The 19,553-nt window shown below is 38.7% G+C and overlaps 1 protein-coding gene across 1 annotated transcript; it reads right to left on the reverse strand.

Annotated features, from left to right (window-relative positions):
- Nucleotides 1-3,814: 3,814 nt before the first annotated feature.
- On the reverse strand, nucleotides 3,815-17,939 carry LOC119502663. The gene is made up of 5 exons (XM_037793731.1): nucleotides 17,521-17,939; nucleotides 7,961-8,127; nucleotides 6,862-6,957; nucleotides 6,573-6,740; nucleotides 3,815-4,019 (listed from the first exon to the last, which is right to left on the reverse strand). Exons 1-5 carry the CDS (start codon nucleotides 17,525-17,527, stop codon nucleotides 3,852-3,854), a joined length of 606 nt encoding a protein of 201 aa, XP_037649659.1. The 5' UTR covers nucleotides 17,528-17,939; the 3' UTR covers nucleotides 3,815-3,851.
- Between the last annotated feature and the right edge of the window lie 1,614 nt (nucleotides 17,940-19,553).

The following is a 19,553-nucleotide window of genomic DNA, read 5'->3' on the forward strand; positions in this document are numbered from 1 at the left end:
CCAGGCTTGTGCTGATGTTAAAATGTCACGGTGTGATTATATTCACCAGAGCTATGCAACATAATCTTGGTAAATACCCGAGTGTGATAAAAATCCTTAAATCTTATTTTAACTCTTGCCACCAAAGATCCAAATTTAGTTAAACAACAACAACAGATCACAATAGTCTCAAGACAAAATAATGGTCATTTTAAGAGGCCTTGTTCCAAGGAAGTCAAAATACTTCATTCGTCCATGCCCTCAGATATGCCTGCTTTTTAACTCCGCACTGGCGTCGCGTTCATTTCTGACTCCGTGTACATCCAACGCTCCAAGCGGACGCAGGATAAGTGAGGTCCTGCGTCATGTGCATGCGAACGCATATTTATCAGCAAGTATATCTCCGGCTTAAGAGTGATTTCTGATCTGACGCCCCCTAACGGCGGGATGACATCATTTTATCCGTGCTTAACCAATCACCGCTGAAAAATTAGGTTTATTGTAAGGATCATGTTTTGGGTTAAATCTAAGTACTGTGTCAAAGTTACGGAAACATTGTGGTTTAGGTTGAAATGGCTATAAGGTCAGGAAAGCTTGTCATTGTCGCAATCATTAGAACTTGGTTAAAAGAAACCAGTCGGTCGGAAACAGGTAACAAACAGCGTTTCTCTCGTGTTAAAGTCGGACTCAGACCTCCTAGGTTGCCTGACTTCCTTCTTTCCTCCCGTCATAATTACTCACTTGAAAGAAGTGAAGGATGGTTCATGAGATTAATGAGTAAAAGTGGTTTCATTGCATATAACAGACATGGATTTACTCAACCTATCCTTAGTTAGTTTTTTCGTGCGTTTTCCTACGAATGTCCAGCAACATGAGCGATCATTGCGCCTGCACAAGCCCCCTGCAATGTCTATATGCAACAAAACTTCTTGGTTAAGTTCAAGAAAAGATTGTGGTTTGCTTAAAATAACTACAGAAGTGGCGTTTCTTAAGTACGGATGTTACATAACAAACGAGTCAACGTGGACTTCTGGTTTCACACGGGAAACAAACAGCGGACTGTTGGGTGAAAGTCCGTTGTTTTCAGACCCGTCTATTCACCCCGACCTCCTCTGGATGTGGATTTTATATATGCATCTACTTCGCTGCCTTTTGACTGTAAACTGCAGTGAACAGTGTCCTCTGGCAGCGGGAGGAAGAACAACATACCTTTATTTAAAGCATGGGGGAAATATTTGTGTGTCGTTCCCTCCATCCTGTTGCGACATCCACGTGACAATATAACCTGCTGATTTGTCAGTCAACAAATTATCACCTGTCACTCTCTCTTTCTCTCTGCATTACAAACATGTCTTTCTTCCTCCCTCTCTCTCTCTATTTCCAGTCAAAGAATGTCCCTCTAACACCCAGAGCGCCTGCTGGTTGTAGATCAAGCTCTCAGCTGCTACCCGTGACCGCAGTCCGTACAACTGCCGGATCACTCCGACTCTCCCTGGAGGGAGGCCGGCGTTGGTTACAGCGAAAGTCTGTCTGTGTGTGTGAGATCATCTGTCTGTGTCCACATGTCAACACGCTGACATTATGCAAGTCACTGTGTGTTACTTCAGGCCACTCACTCACACAGCTCGCAGCTGAACAGCAGCAGCGGTCTGTGCATTCCCCGTGTGTGTCACTCGGCCTTGTGTGGATGCTTTTAACCTCGGGTGCTTTACCGGTGTTTGCGCTGCAGCAGCTGCAGATGTGTAATGTTTGTTAGGAGGCAGAGCTGCTGTGTAGGCAGAAAGTGTCAGTAACACTTTATTTAACGGGTGTGTTGTTTCCTAATTATCTCCTGAATGCACCGTGTAATTTGGTACTAAAAGTTAACTGGGTGTGCTGATTTCTGGATGGTTTTCCTTTAAAGAACTGCTCTATTTAAAGGTCCCATATCGTACTAATTTTCAGGTTCATACTTGTATTTTTTGTTTCTACTAGAACATGTTTACATGCTGTAATGTTAAAAAAAACCTTTATTTTCCTCATACTGTCTGCTTGAATATACCTGTATTTACCCTCTGTCTGAAACGCTCCGTTTTAGTGCATTTCAACGGAATTGCAACAGAATTGCGTTGCCTGGCAACAGTTTAGGTCCATGTTTACTTCCTGTCAGCTGATGTCATTCACATCAACAGGAAATAAACTGGGACACATTTAGAATGTTTACGTTTAAAACCGTGTAAGGGTCTAAATATTGTATATTTTTTACATCACAAATGGACAGAAATAAATATAATATAAAAGACATGAAAATCTTACTTTTTACAATATGGGACCTTTAAACCCAAGTACAAATTATTTCATCATTTATTTATTATTTATATGTTGAAAGCTTATTGAGTGGATCAATACTTAGCAGGCACTGTGAATGTAAACAGCCTCAAGGGGAGTAAAGGTCACAGGTGGGAGTGCCTCTGCACAGTGCATTAGTACAGCACATTTGGATAAGATCATTGATGCAGTGCAGTGTAAAGTGTGATTATGTTAAGCAGTACAGTACATCACCACGGAACAGTCAGATTTCAAGTGTAACATTTTATTAATGACTTCATGTACAACGTACAAAAACAAAACATACAAAATATATAAATAATACTGTAAAAGACACTACAGTATGACAATACCTTATTATTAATATTATTAAATATTACATAACCCATAGAAAAAAAGTGAGATGCCTGCATCTCACACTATAATATATAAAAAGCTCATAAATAGCATCCTAAATAGGTTAAAAAAAACAAACAGTACAAAAATATTAATTGTTCCACAACATTTTCTTGTCTGCTCACTGAGTAGATCGACACTTATAGCAGGCACTGTGAATGTAAACAGTCTCAAAGGGAGTAAAGGTCACAGGTCGGAGTGCCTCTGCACAGTGCATTAGTACAGCACATTTTAAAAAGGCTACATGTAAAATGAGACAAATACATATTTTCTTAAGAACATTCGATAAACTTACATTCTGTTTTACTGCTGAATTGCGAAACGCAATACTGCTCAGTTCTAGAACTCTCGCTAATATTGCGTCGAAACAGTTTCAATTCTGCGATTTTATGATGCTAACAGCAGATCGCTTGCAATGACAATGCTAACGTACTGATGAGTATGATTTATGATGTTCACCCTGTTAGTTTAGCATGTTAGCATGCTAACATTTGCTAAGTAGCACTAAACACAAATCTAAAACTGGTGGGAATGTCCTTAGCTTAGCAGGAATAAGTATTAGACTAAGTGACATTTTGACCTGGTGGTGTCGCTAGATGTAAAGTCAGGGGATCACCAAAGTGGTTTCAAATCATCCTGAGGGGAACATGAATGTCTGCACCAAATGTTGTGCCAATCCATCCAGTAGACATTGAGATATTTTACTGGATAAGTGAATGTCATGGCAATCCATTCAACAGTTGTTTCACTCCACACGTCAACCTCAAGGTGGCACTACAAGAAAAGTCAAGGGATCACCACTCAGTACGATTCATCATCTGGGGACCTTGAATGTCTGTACCAAATTTTGTGCCAATCCATTCAATAGACATTGAAATATTTTCCTATATTAACACTTTGACCTGTGGGTGGCGTTACAAGAAAAGTCAGGGGGGTCACCAAAGTCATAAAAATGCATCCAATGGTCACCATGAAAATTTGTACCAAACTTTATGGTAATACATCCAATAATTGTCGAGATATTTCAGTCTGGACCAAAGTGGTGGACCGACCAACCGACATTGCCATGTCTACAATTCTTCACTGGATAAAAATGCGTATACATATATAAGTTAACAGTGGTTTCATGGGAAGACTTTACCAGTTGCTTATGTGCTGAAGGCAGAGGCTTAACCTTTACGGCAGTGGGATCTCTGGAGATGCCCCAACACTCTTTTTGACCAGTTACAAAAGACTTGTAGCTGTTGAGAGATCTCAACTGAGAACTTGAGCACATCGAAGGCTGTGGAGACGACGGGGAGGGAGAGCGACGACGACGTAGGAACCTCTTCACTGATCTAAAGACAGAAACAATGATCAATGTTTAGAGGTATAACAACAATCACACAAACTCACATTTTCCCCATTATTGAAGGGTGATGTCGTCATAAAATATGACTCCAGATTTCAAAACTTCAAAAAGCTCAATCAATGGACACTATCTCGCAAAATCAATATCTATATTGTTGTGTGGTGGTATAAACAGAATTATGACATTGGCATCCAGAAATCAAAACAGCTGCGGAAAAAAAATACTGTGTTGCGAAAAACAAAAATTTGGGATTCGGTTTGGATAGGCTCATAGAGATGGATGGTTCAAATTTTAAATTGACGTGTGATTTATTCAAATTAAGTATTCATGTTTGGTCTGAAAAGACCTTTAGGCAGCAGCTTGGAAGTCAAAGCAAATCTGATTAATTTCCTTTTAGCGCCACAAGAGTTTAATGGGAAATCCTCCGCTGGACAACAGGAATTAGTACTCCAGAATTCAGTTAAAGGTCCAATATCCTGCTCATTTTCAGGTTCATACTTGTATTTTGTGTTCCTACTAGAACTAGTCTGCCTAAATATGCCTGTATTTACCCTCTGTCTGAAACACTCCGTTTTAGTGCATTTCAACGGAATTGCAACGGAATTGCAACGGGATTGCGTTGCTAGGCAACAGCTTGGGTCCATGTTTACTTCCTGTCAGCTGATGTTATTTACATCCACTGCAACAGGAAATAAACTGGGACACATTTAGAATGTTTATGCTTAAAACCGTGTAAATATTATATATTTGTGACATCACAAATGGACAGAAATCCAAACGGCTTGTTTCAAACGCACAATTTCTGAATACGGGCTGTGTGTATTTCTCCGTATATTGAGCGTTTTGATAGTTAAACAGTATTTATAAAGAACTTATAAACCTGCTTTATAATATAAAATACATGAAAATCTCACTTTTTACAATATGGGACCTTTAATATTCTTTTATTTGTCTCACCGTTGTTCTTGTTTATTCTCTTGTATGTCTTTCCTTATATTCTCATTACTCTCCTATTTAATTCTTTATATTTAACTGAACCAAATGATGCCTAGCCAAACTAGATGTGATGTTATAAATGTGATCATTTTGAATGAAGACATTAATATGATGGTGCTTTATGAATTTTAAAGTTCTGGTCTTATTTGGAAGAGTCTACATTTATAGTTCAGCTTTTTCCCAATTGAGTAATGTTCTCTAAGAGTAATGATTTTATCCTTTTTCATTAAATTTTCATCCCTTTAATGTTCTGCTCGACCGTTTGGTAGAGCACATTTTGAGTCACTATATCTTAACTCAACCTGATTGAGCCGTCTCTACCACTTGGTTCAGGTATGTTATGTTAAAAACATCCACTAGATGTCGCTGTGTCTTTAAATAGCATGCCATTCCAGTCCGCCTCCTAACAGGAAGTCAGCAACAAAAAAGTCACTCCAGACATGAGGACTCTGTTTTTTGTCTAATTTTCAAAGGTGGGCATATTCTTTTGACATATCATAGTGTCAGAGGCCGTACTAAACAGAATTATGTAACTTGATACTAAAATAAAAGTCTACTAAGGGGCAAATCATTTTCTAAAAACTTTAGCTACCACAATTCAGTTGTCCTTTAATGGTAAAGGTAGTAAAGCTAATGATGCAATTAAAATGTACTACTAAGTAAAACAACTTTTGATTATTCATAGTTGTTAATATGGTGCATTTAATGTTATTACATTATAAAAATGCAGAAATAATTTAATAAGTATGATTTGTTACTGTCTAAAAACATGCTCTACCAAAGATATGAAAAGAATAAAAGTAGTGATTATAAGATAATAAATTTTCATTTTTTATGAAATAAAAAAACTTACAATTATACAATTTGTTAACCATATATTTATTTAATGTTATTCCATTATATATTTGATAAAACAAATTATATCAGTAGGATTTTTCACCATTTCTGAGAGGTTTTCAGAGTAGCCTGTTTAAATATGGTAAATATCTAGAATAAATACATATAATAATACTAGTACTGTTAATACTAATAATTCCATAGTAACAAATTTGGTATATTAACCTATTACTGCATAATACAACACATGTTTTGTATTTTTCTTTTACCATGAAGCATCATCTCAACCGTTTGGTAGAGACCTTTATTAAAAAAAACAACAACAAAAAAAACCCTGTATGTAACATTTTTTGTATGTCCGCAGGACATAAAATTGTTTTTTTCTTAAAGGGGACATTAAAGGGTTAAGCTTTGCTGATGAGCATTTGTGTTTCAGTTATTCCATGTGTCATTTTCCGTGTTTTTCTTTTCTGTTTGATGAAGCAATTTTCTAGTTTAACTTTCTATTTATAAATTACTGTAATTTTAATATCAAATTGTATAGTCTGCTTTTTTTTAATCACTGATTATAACTTGAACTTGAGTAAGTAAGTAAAGTAATTTATTTACCATTTCTCTTTTCATTTTAAAATATTATATAATAATATAATATAATTATCGTCCAAATAATCCATGTAGATGTATCAAACCGTGTCGGTCTTCTCACCTGGTGAAGAGACGTATTAACGAGGTTGGACAACTTCAGGAGGTGGGAGCTGGCGCCCTCCGCTGACTGGGAGGACAAACTGACGTTTAATTTGGCTGTTTTCAACCAGTCGACGTGCAGCCGGAAGGACTGAGTGTACACGAACAGCTGGGAGAGGGACTCGTTCATCTGTGGAGACATTAAATAGACAGAGAGAGGAAATATAAACGTAAATTCTCACCTGACATTAACAGTATTTCTACAGTAAAGTGTTGTAGAAAAATGAATTCCTTGATTCCAGAAACTTTACCTTCAATGAGCTGATATGAGCTGCAGTGTGTTTAATATGAAGAAGACCGTCCAGTCTATTTTCCACATCCTCAAAGTTTATGAGTTGATCGTCTGTCTGTTGGGAACATGAAGAGAAGAGAAAGTTGCTTTAAAAAGAAGAAAATTGGGAGAACAAATTTGTGCTTAAATCCGTAATTCAGATGAATAAAAACACTGGATAACTTTTTTTCCTCTATTTATGTGTCAGTCTAAACTATGACCTTTTATGGGGACCTTTTCGCAGCTTTGAGGAATATTCACGTCAAATGAAATTGGCATACAGTCAATTGCATATTTAAATGTTCATATATTAATAAACATGTATTCATCACAACAATTCATGATTTTTGTATGTTAATTTGTATTTTCTACCAACCAACTGATCTGTTTGTTAGTTAGTTTGTTGTTTCTTTGTTTTATTGTCAAAGTTTTTTAAGCGTAAACTTCAAGTTACTATATTTTTTGTACGCTACATCCTGATATATCTACTATTAAAAGGTTAAATTTATTCTGACATAATGACGGTTAAAGTTAAAACAAATGATGATTCTTTTTAACCCTGATTGGAAACTTTAAAAGTACAAAATACGAGATAAGGAGCATATCTACAGTATTGCCTCTGCACGGCTCTCAACATGGTGACTGCTGAGCCGGCGGCTTGCAGCTAAGCAACAGCAACCGATCTAACAGTGTTACTGGGGGGGTAACCGGAGGGTGGGAGCTATGCTTCTCCAAGAGCGCCGTTAGTCGGGACGATGTTATTAGCTGTAACCGCCATATGAGAGCAGTGCAGAGCGGCAGCCGTAAGCAAGCCAGTGAGGCATGCTCACATGCACTAACATGCACTAATATGCACTAAAAGCACGTGCGGCCGGCCCAGCGATGTCAACAAAGTGAGGAGAAGTTCAGATTACAACACATACAGAGGGAGAGTGACTTCATTCTCTGCTCAGGTAGACAATAGTTGTAGAAGTCGTATAGAGAACCTTTAAGACATCTATAAACGGCAGAGATTAAAGATAAGAATAGATTCAAATATTAATCATACAGATCGTCTAAGCAGTACAGTGAAATCTTACCAAGTCATGGAGTTTTGTGGATAAGTTCTTCAAGCTCTCCACCTGAAGGAGCATTGATTTGAACATGCCACAGGGTGGAGGACTGTGTGCGGGACGAGACGACGAATGGACAAACAGCTCAGCCAATAGCAGCAGGTGGAGGAGACAAGGGATGGAGTCATGAATCACTGAAAAAAGACAAGAAAAGATTAAAGTTAGTGACATGTTTCTGCATTTGCTTGTGTTTTCTGTAACTGTAGTGTTTCTTGCAGCTGCAGTGTGTTGACATCTTTTGGCCTCCTTAGTTCTGAGTTTTTTTTTGCATAATTCATAAACAGTCTGCAATCTGTCACATTAAAAAAAAGTAAAGTTTTCCAGCCCTTCAACTTGTAGCACCACAAAGAGGCTGACACAGCAAAATAACATCCAGCAGTAGTTGCTCACTGTGTTTACAGCTGCACTCGGTAACAACAGGTGGCTACTGGGCTGCAGCGGAGAGTGTAGCAACTCACAACCACAAAGCTGAACGGAAACACATTTTATTTCCAACCTAAATCTAGAAAACATGCACACGGGATTAATCCGGGAAGCGGCATGTGTTCTGCTTTTGTGAATGATTCAGTAGGGAAATCTTTAACTTTTGTTTTTTATAATTTTATGCACCTGCCTGAGCAGTGATTAAGCAAAACATTAAGTTCAAACCAAAACAACAAACTTGATTTGAATAGAGGTAAAGGCTGATCCAAAATTCAAAGGTTCATAAACACTAAATGAAATGTGTTTTATTTCAGCATCAGATATAAATTGCATCCTGTTTTACAGTCATTTAAAAAAAACCTGACGAGAGCAGCAGTTCAGATTTAAAGGTCTGCGGTGTGAATAAAGTTTCTGAGACAAAAATAGGAAATAGGTCAGACGGTGATTTACTGTTAATGCATATTCAGTGGCTGAATGAGTGTGAGAGGAGGAAACAGACAGATTTCTGCAGACTGATAATTTGTATTTCTGGGAAATGACGTCTTGCGGAGCTGCGAATAATCGTCTCAGCCAAAAAACATCAGCATTAGTCGCTTGTTTAAACAGCTCAAAATGATCTATGGAGTAATATTCTTATATCAACTCTACTGAGGAGGTCAAGGGTGGATGGATGGCTATATGGTCATGTTTCTTACCACCTGATAAATCTAAGTCCTATATTCATTCTGTTTTAGCTCCGTCTTTGGTCTCCACCACCTTCTGATAAAATATCCGGTTGTTTAGCTGCTAAATTTAGATGCTAAACAGCTACATTCTGACTGTGTCTGTCTGCTGTTTGTTTGGTTTTTAAGTATGGTGACCAGATGACCCTGGTTTTACCCAGTTTCGTGCTGGGTGTCTGGGTGGAGACAACAGAGATGAACTGACAAAAGACAAAGGGACAGCACAGAAACTAAATACATGAGGAAAGGAGGGAGATAACGAGGGACAGGTGACAGCAGGGCTGACGAAGAACAGGTGAAACTAATAAGGGCGGGGCGGATAATCACACAGACGGGAAACAAAGAAAGGCAGGAAATTAAACAAGACAAGACACAACAGGAGAGGTCTTTCAAACTAAAACAGGAAACAAACTATATCAAAAACCTCTAGGACCATGACAATAGAGTGCTGCAGGGATGACGTATTTTTGTAGGCCAACCAGGAAGTTAGCATCGGCCCGAGGCCTGTACTACGAAGCCAGTTCAACATACCCAGGGTATCTTCTCATTATCTGGTTTAACTAACGCTAACAAACGAGATCACGCTTAGTGGTCCTACGATGCTGGTTATCAACTCGGTAACTCAACCCAGGATTTCTCAATCTGGCTGTGAGCGTGTTCACATGGACGGGGCGGTGTTGACCGCATCTGATCAATCACTAACATGGACAAGTTTACTGACTTGCAGACTGACAGGCAGAGCGACACATTTTACAAAGGGAGAGCAAACTATATTTGACAGAAATTAAACACTTAATCCAGGCTAAAATTAACACATGTGAATCTACCAACTGCAGGAAGGACAGCTGGCAAAAGAAAAAAATGCTGATGTGTGAATGCGTAAATTAACAGACTTATTAATTACTCAAAAGTCAGATATTATCACCTAAATATATATATAGTTTTTGGAAGTGTGATGGATGAAAGGATTACATTTATTTATACCCTATCACTTATTTGGCGTGTATGACTATTTCAACCTTTTTTCAGCTGCGTCCCCCCTCTCGTGCGGGTTGAAATGAACAAGTAAAAAAAATAAATATATAAAAACATAATTCAAAGCGGTAAACACCCAGAGCATAAATCCAGCTGTCCTTCCTGCATTTGTCAGTTTAAACTGTGTTGTTTTTAGCCTGGAATATGACTTAAACTTCTTCATTTGTGTGTAATATTGTCATACAATCACAGCACAGAGCTCTGATTGGTCAGTAGGTGGTGCTTTAATACTAGTTGATCTTTTATCTGGAACATAACCTGCTAATCTACACGGTAAGAAGTGATCCACCTCCGTAGGACTGAAGGGTTAACCCTGAAGTTACCTCTCTAACGCCAAATCCTGCTTCGTAGTACAGGCCTCTGGTTCCCTCAACAAAAAGCCAACGAGATTTTCCCATTGGGTTTTGGATTATTGCAGAAAATAAGCTCTGTGACAAACACAGGTTTTTGTTCAGCAAGACAATCTTCACAAATGAACTCCACATTTATGATTTGATATTAGATATGATTGAATGCAATCCCCAGAAGTAAAAAGCTAACGTTAGGCTGTAAACGAATACACAACGAGGCTGTGAAGGCGGACGAGTCGGCGTGATGATATTTTGTCTTCTCATTCAGCTACTTGTTAGCAACCGCCTTTTTTAAGACGCACAAAGGTTGCAAAATTCACGAGTGGGGAATTTATTGATGTATTTTATGTCGTAGAACAAAACGTTAAAATCTCTTCAGCTTGTGTTAACCACAGACCTGATTTCAGGCATCTAACCAAAAACCCATTGACTTCCAGACAAGGGAACCAGAAGTGCTAAAATGCTAACTCATTTCCAGGTTTTAGGACTCATTCCTGCAGCTCCCTATGAGGACTGCATTTTGGTTTCAATCAGAAACCACAAACTAAAATGATTTATATGCATGAACGTGGGTAGCAGCAATGTTTTCTGTCTAAGCTCTCAGGAATGAATGGGCCTCCAACTTTTTAATACCTCCCCGTGTTGAATAAATGCACGGAAACAAATCACGAAGCTGTCATCTCTTTCAATCAATCTGAGAATGAATAATCCCTTTGTGGTTTGTTGTGTCTTTGTCTGTTAAGCTGTCTTGATCGGTGATGATCTCAAGGAAATAACACTTTAATCAAGATAGCTCATGTCTGTAAATCTATCCGCTGGTTGATGCAACTTCAGAAATCCCATAACTCAGAGCAACAAAGAAGTGAACTGTCCGTTAGCGTTAGATCAGGGTGAAGGAATGAGAGGTATGCAGCCTGCTCTGGGCCTCCTGGTGGAAAAGGAGAGGGGGAGGTGGCTGGGAGGTGGTGGAGCGGCGTGACTCACGTTAATCTATGTGGTGACATCACCAGGCAGACGCTTCAGGCTGCACTCTTTAGAGGGAAAACATCCACTCTGTCATTGGTGTCTGACACGGTGCACTTTAAACACTTTTACTACCATTCAAACACTAACTGCAGTTACTTTAAGGTCAAAGGTCACTGGGGGGAAGATCCAGTCTACATTTGTACTAAAGACACTAGTGTCTGGTGCAAAAGATAAAGTCAACTTTGGATGTTTTCATGCAGTTTTATCTGTTTAGTAAAAGAATCAAGTATTCAGATTTATTTCTGTTTTGGTGTCACAGTTATGCAGGTTTGTCTTTCACAAGCAACAGTTCGTTTTAGAGTGAAATTGATTCTTTTGGTTCGTTTTCTATTTAGTCTGGTTCGGTTTCACACTGCATAAATTAAAGCGGACAAAATAAAATAAAAAAAATAAGTTGCTAAGGGGCGTTTACATAGGAGCAAATTTATCTTTTCGTCCAGTGAGCTGCCACTTGCTGTGTTTTTTTTTCACTTTGACTCGCCGCTGATCTACTGTGCACGCAAATCCCTTCTCCTCCAGTTTATCTTGAATGACTTTATAAACGTCACTAGTTTTGTGGACTTTATTCTGTGTGCTGTCTTCGGCCCAGATGTCAAGCAAACATCAGACTTCTGCAGAAGTCCAGGTCAGTCCTCTCCCACTCATGTTAGCCTTGTCGTTTACCCATGTCCATCTGAACAAATACCCGCACAGGCAGCCTGTGTTTTGGTTCACTTCCTGCAACATTGGTCAGATTATGGTATCACTGCAATCAAAATACACTAGGGTTTGTTTGGTTGTTTTGGTACCACACCAGTATTCGATTTAAACAGACTAAATGTTGGCTTGTGAAAAGCGCCCTTAAAAACAATCAAGATAGAGGACACTAATTCATTACATGCTTTAATGATTAAATATTGTCAGTAAGGCCCTCTTCAGCTGTAGAATTGTGGCCAATCTGCCAAACTGAGCTCAGATTTTATGCCTGCGCTTAACAGCAGCTCTAACACAGTTTAATGGAGCGTGAACAGTAAACTGTGAAGCTGTTATCATTCAGATACAATTACAAACAGTAACGCTAGATTACCTACACGCATCGTTTCCGTGCTCTTGTAAAAGTAATGAAATTGAATCCAGTATGGGATTGGCAGACTCCGCCACTAACAATGAAAACTAATACATAGAGAGTATGTAGATACATTGATACATTTTGCTTAAAGGTCCCATATTGTTAAAAGTGAAATGTTCATGTCTTTTACATTATAAAGCAGGTTTAAGTGCTATATAAATACTGTTAAACTATCAAAACGCTCAATTTACAGAGAGATTCACGCAGCCCGTATTCAGAAATTGTGCGTTTGAAACAAGCCATCAGGATTTCTGTCCATTTGTGATGTCACAAATATACAATATTTAGACCATTACACGGTTTTAAACATAAACATTCTAAACGTGTCCCAGTTTATTTCCTGTTGCAGTGTATGTAAACAACATCAGCTGACAGGAAGTAAACATGGACCCAAACTGTTGCCTAGCAACGCAATTCCGTTGAAATGAGCTAAAACGGAACGTTTCAAACGCAGGGTAAGTTCAGGTATATTCAGGCAGACAGAATGAGGAAAATAATGTGTTTTTTAAACATTAAAGCATGTAAACATGTTCTAGTAGAAACACAAAATACAAGTATGAAAATGAGCACGATATGGGACCTTTAAAAAAAGTATAGTAAATAGTATTAAAAATGGTGCAATTTTATGAAAACTTTAAGGATTGGTGACTTTAACATGTGTACACAACCTGTATACTGAAGAAGAGTCATCACACTCTTTCATCAAACTTGCTGCTTTTTAAAAAAATATGTTACTGTGAAGTTTTTTCTGTCTCAAATCATATGTTTTTTTTCCCCTTGTTTATTCCTCAAATGGCAGCTGCAGCCTCTCCCGGCATTAATTGGGCAGAGAAACAGGAAACACGAACAGCTGCAAAATAATCTTTCATGAATTAAAAATCACGTGTGGATCTTATTCCAAGACCTGGAATGTGGCACTGTCTGTCTGGCCTCCTAAACAGAGACTTCCAGCTAAAAATGACACAATCTCTTCTGTTTGACAGGATTTCCACGGCACTCGGTGGTGTTGATCTCAAGTGAAGTGACTGGATCAAAGACCTGGAGGTGAGATGTTTCACTTCTCCTGAATTATGCCTAATGACATAAACAACAGCACCAATAGGAAGATTTACGCCTTCAAAGTGAAGCAATGTTTAAACACATACAGTGTAATCCCATTACAGCCCCCTAAATGACAGCAAACAGATGTTCAGCTTCAATGAATAAGAGCGCATACAGCCTTCTGCCAAATTATCCCATTAAATATCTGTTATTGCACAATTCCTCTACTTCCAATTACAGGTCACGGCAGGTCATTGTCAGCATAAACAAGAAATTTGGAATAGCTTCATAAGGCTATTGGAAAATTACTGAAGACATCAGCAAAAAACCCTCTGTCACACTAGGAAAACATCCCCCGGCAGCGTAGCGTACAGTCATGCATCTGGCAGAGCAAACAGCTGTGACAGCATTACAGCTCACAGCAGAAGTGCTAGAGAAGCAGAGTGAATCGGCCGTCTTTTGATGTATTTAGCAGGTCATTTCGTCAGCGCACGAAACATCAACACATGCGTCGTGCAGCGTCTCACACACACGCACGCACACAGTTCCACAGTTCCACAGTTTCCGTTCTACTTCGTGTCAGTCATGTGCCTGACACAGTGAACGCCTCATTTCCTCGGCCGGACCACAAGAACTTCCAATGAACTTCTGAACGGATGTGAGCGGCGTCTGGCAGGAAGTGCCACACACATGCCCCAAAACCAGTAAACAAACCAACTGTTCACTTTCAAGGAACAGGATGTAATATTTGACTTCTTAACAGGTGGTGAGAACACATATTTTGAATGTGTTTTTAGATGTTAATAAAAATTGTACCTCTTATTTATTTATTTATATAACCTATGGGCTGAGAAACCTCTACAAACCTTGAAATATGGGAATCATTACAAGATAGTTGAGCAGAACTAAAGCTGAACTAAATATTAACAACGGATCAAGTAATTATGTGTAATGTGAAAGGTGTCGAACGCACTACAATTTGTCACTTAATTCTGCAGTTCTCCTCAGCTCTACGAAGCTTTTTAGTGGCTTTTAGCTTTTGGTTTAACGGATTGCAACTTTAAAGGGACAGTGTGTAGGATTTGGTGGCATCTAGTGGTGTGGTTGCAGATTGCAACCAACTGAGTAGCCCTCCGCTAACTCCTCCCTTTCCAAGACTGTGGTAACGTGACCCACCGGGTGTAAAACTGTGGTAACGCCGTTCGCCTCGCTCAGAGGCCATCCATACCATAATAACAATACTTTAGGAGAAAAGGAAGTCAGGCGGCGGCTGGTGGTGCCACGGTTTTTCACTCTGCGTGGCTCACGTTACTGTAGAAACATGGCGGTGCAACATGGCGGACGTGAAGAAGTACCCGCTCCCTATGTAGATACGAAGGGCTCATTCTAAGATAACGGAAACACAACGATTCTTAGTTTCAGGTGATTATACACTAATGAAAGTTATGAATATTATATTTAATTTCTGCTAATAGATCCCCCGAAATGCGACACACTGGCCCTTTAATGTTTTGTTTCACTCTCACTGCTCTCAACAAAAACACTGCCCAGCAACAGCAGCAAGTTAGCACCTAGCTAGTGATCACAGTGGAGCATTTAGCAGCTAAAGAACCAGATATTTACTTCAAGAGTTGGTGGAGACCAAAAACAGAGCTAAAAGAAGAGTGGGTATTGGACTCAAACACAACTCCCAAGTCTAACATGTTTACCACAACAACATTATGAGGTGATAATCATTTACAGCTTGTTTCTGCTGCACCCAAGTAGCCAAAGTTGGTTCCTGAAATGTTATTTTGGGAGCTGTTTTTTTTTTCAGCTGGCAACAGCAAGAGAGAAGACAACTGTGGAACCTCATATTAGATGATTATGTTTTGGCATGTTGGCATTAAGTACAGTGATTATATATAATTTGATATAACTCCAGTTTTTAAATGAGATTAAATCCAGTAGGCTTTCATAGAAACTCCCTGTTGATGTGTTCAGTGAAGCTTTAAATCCAAGTGTTGAGAGAGAGAACTGAAACTTGTATAATGACTTGATGGACAATTGTCATTTTACAACATCTATCACAGCTAATTGTTTAGTTTCTGAATGTTATTTTCTGACAACAGAATGTGTTAATACTGGGCTTTATGGCAGCTAAACATAGCAAAAAAATAAAGCCCCAAAACTGTTCGCTCTTATGAAAGAAAAGTGACTTTCAAGTTCCAAGTATCTGCAATTTCAGTTTCATCCTTTAGAAAAATTAACTGAAACCAACAGGAAATGAACCTAAAAACAAATCTGTCCTGTTTAAATATTAATGTCAGAAATGCAAGGACTTGCAACAATGACTTTCCAAACTGTGCGTCTTTAAACTGCTGTGTGCACTTTAACACGTTGCAGTGTTCTCTTTCCTCATACATCATCTACCCTGACGCAATCTGTTTGACATCAACCCGGAAGTGGGGGATTATTTTTCCAGCTGCAGTACCACAGTCGGCCACTAAACTTTCATCACCACTGACTCCATCATCTCCTGATGCATCCATGATCCATCCTCATACAGTGAGTGTGCAAATTACATTACAGTTAGTGATGAGCATGATGACATCACCGTCTGCTGACTCATGTATTTCACCTCCCTCAGACAAACACACACACCCCTTAGTGTTTAATGTTTTTACGAGTCAGCAGGTTTAACTAATTAGTTAGTAATCGACTAGTTGACCTGACCTGACCTGTTATGTAACGTCAAAGTCAGACCCATAAAAACAGAAGAAAATGACCACAACTTTCATTCATAAAACTGTGTTTCCTCACTGGTGCTGTCAGGTGGAGGAAGGAAGTTGCTCCCTGATTAGCTCCGACCAATCACCATGAATCGTTAAAGCTCTGATTGGTCAGCGTCTCTAAGAACTTCTAATCTGACACAATGACAATCACAAATATTGTGTAGTCTGATCCCGGCTCGTGATATGCAGATAGAATCGGGTCCTTCGAATTCATCGAGTTTTGATACTTTTTGCAAGATATATTGTCAGTTTCTCTGTTACACTCTGCTCGAGTCCGATTCAGCCGGTCCTCGCTCGTTGATTCAGTGCCGTCGGTTCCGTGTTTACGCCACGTTTTGAGCGAATGCACCACCGTAGCAAACAGCTATACCTGTACATTATCCCGCTTATTACACGGCTACTTACTGAAGAAATCAATAATTTGACACAAAAAACAGATCAGAATCAGAACTGCGCCCATAGCAGAAATAACAGACCGTAGAACGCCGTGATTGACCAATCAGAATCGAGCACTCACCAAAAGCCGTGTAATAAACATGTTTTAATATGAGAATTTTGCATCAATAAAGCTGAAATAATATAACTTTAAATCTTCAAGCAAAGATCTTTTTTACTGTCTGATGCTGCTGGACACAAGCATGTTGTTCAAGTTCAAACTACTCAGGGGAAACCCCCATCACACACACACACACACACACACACACACACACACACACACACACACACATGACCAGCCAATCACAGCCCAACCTGCCACCAAACAGTGTGTGAAATGAAAAGAAACTCAATCACATTTGAAACCCCTTAAATTGCAGGTAACATTGTGTTTGAGCCACAAATGTCACACATTCATTCATTCATTCATTCATTCATTCATTCATTCATTCACTCATTCACTCATTCACTCATTCACTCTCTCTTAAACTAACTCAGGCTCAAAATTAGAGTAAAGACCACGTGGAGTAAAGCCCCCCTCCTCCACACAAACACACTTCCATACACACACATCTTCAGTCACACTCTCTTAAAGTACCATAAACAAACTTACATTTCATCTTTTCTGCTGCCGCTGTAGTAAACAAACCTCCTTTCTCCAGTCCAGTGTGTGTGTACTGTACGCGTGTGTGTTTGTGTGTGTGTGGACAAAATGTAAAAGTTCCCTTTTATAGCATAGCAGCATGACACATCACCTGAGTCATCTCTTCGCCATTGAAGCTATAACGCCCACGCTGGCCAGCCACCCCCCCCCCCACCCCCCCCCCCCCCACCCCCACCCTTCCCTCCTCTAACCCCTCTCATCTGAAAAAAATAAAAAGCTTCAAATTTCTTTGTTTGTTGCGGTGACTCTGAATTAAATTAGTCAGCAATACAATTAAATAGAAGATTCAGAAAATACCAAATTGAGCAATTCTCTCTCTCTTCACCGGCCTTTCCCTCCTGTAGCCTGAGGTCATCACCTCACTTTCTGCTTTTGTCTCTTGTTCACACATCAAACTGAGGTATAGATGCCAGAAAGTGAATAAAATGAAATATTCCCTTAAAAAAAGTATTGTAATCTCAAGTATACTTTATGTAATAAGTATACTAATATCAATGTACTAGTAGCAGACTTGTAAGTGTACTACTTGAATACTTCTTGGGACTAAATTGGCCCACATTTTAGTTTATAAAAGTATATTTTCAAGTATTATTAAACTACTATTACTACTTAATACTATTCATTCATTCAATAAAACTATTCATTCATTCATAGGTATACTGTTAGTTTACTAGTTATATACTTGTAGCCCACTTTTTAGTTTATGAAAGTAAAGTATACTCTCCGTAAACTACTAGTTTAATAGTTTTTACTGCAAGTATACTTGTACGTTTTCTGAAAGTGAACTTATAATAGTTAGCCAAGCTTTTTTCTGTAACCGTTTCAGTATCCTCTCCTCCTAGTTAAGTATACTCTCAGTAAACTACTACAGTAGTTTAATAGTTTATACTGAGAGTATACTTGCAAGTTTTCTTAAAGTAAACTTATAGTACTTATAATACTATAGCAAGATATACTTATACTTTTCCTAAAATTTTCAGTATAAGTCAAGTACACTTTGACTTTTCTGTTTACTAGTCGGTATAAGCCAAGTATAATTCTGTTAAGTGTATCTCTGATAAGTACATAAAAAGTAAACTGAAAGCATACACTCTTATTTTAGGTTTAAAGAAGTATACTACTGTATTAGCACACTTGAATAAACTTCTTTTTTTGTAAGGGTTAACAAGGCAGGAAGCGACAAGAAGAAGAAAAGATAATTTATTTATATGATATATAGACTTTTGGACACTGACACCTCTCTTATCTCATTTCCATATCATCTTCTCATGTATTTTTCTGCTAATCTAAAGAAGAGAAAACAGGAAATTATGAAACTGAAAGGGAAAAAGGGAAAAGGTGATGAGTGTAGATGAAGTGACGACATCCCAGCAGCACAGTCCATTAATAATAAATGCAGGGAAGATGATAAACTCAAGTAAACAAAGACCCTTTTCCCTCCTGGCACAGTCAGGAGAAATATACTCTCAACCACAATGAATGTGCTCTTGAACCCCAGCTGCTCCACCAGTTACAAGTCTGTGGTCATACTGGGCAGCTCCCAGTGTGGCTACCTAAAGGAACTAAAACTCAACCAGAATAACACCACATCCTTCCCTTTTTGACACCTTCACTACGTACTTTACTCTTGTGGAATTTCTAGAGTTTCGAAGAGCGGAGATTTCTTCTGCTTTTACATTTCATGACTTCCTGGCTTGACAATACATCTTGAAAATCAAGAAGCATCATGAATTATTAATCCTTGTTTTCTGGAAATTGAGGTTTGTGAAATTCTGCAGAGTTGAGAGTTCCATCGTCAGAGGGTTTTTTGTGTGATCACGTCAGTTCCCCTCAGTGAAGTCATTTCTGTGTCAGTTACTTTCTGTTTCAATCACATACAGTATCTGTTTGAGTTGGATTTGTGGTTGAAGCCAGATTGAAGCGGCTATAATCAATATTTTTATACTAATAATGTATCAAATGACAATATAAAAGACACTGCT

Source organism: Sebastes umbrosus, chromosome 15, assembly GCF_015220745.1.
Source record: "Sebastes umbrosus isolate fSebUmb1 chromosome 15, fSebUmb1.pri, whole genome shotgun sequence".
NCBI lineage: Eukaryota > Metazoa > Chordata > Actinopteri > Perciformes > Sebastidae > Sebastes > Sebastes umbrosus.

Excerpts from the sequence above, each read along its gene's own strand:
- LOC119502663 (XM_037793731.1), bottom strand. Across the intron at positions 6,741-6,861 it reads CTCATATCAGCTCATTGAAG|ATGAACGAGTCCCTCTCCCA; the intron begins GTAAAGTTTCTG and ends ATGTCTCCACAG. Across the intron at positions 4,020-6,572 it reads TTAATACGTCTCTTCACCAG|ATCAGTGAAGAGGTTCCTAC; the intron begins GTGAGAAGACCG and ends TTCTGTCTTTAG.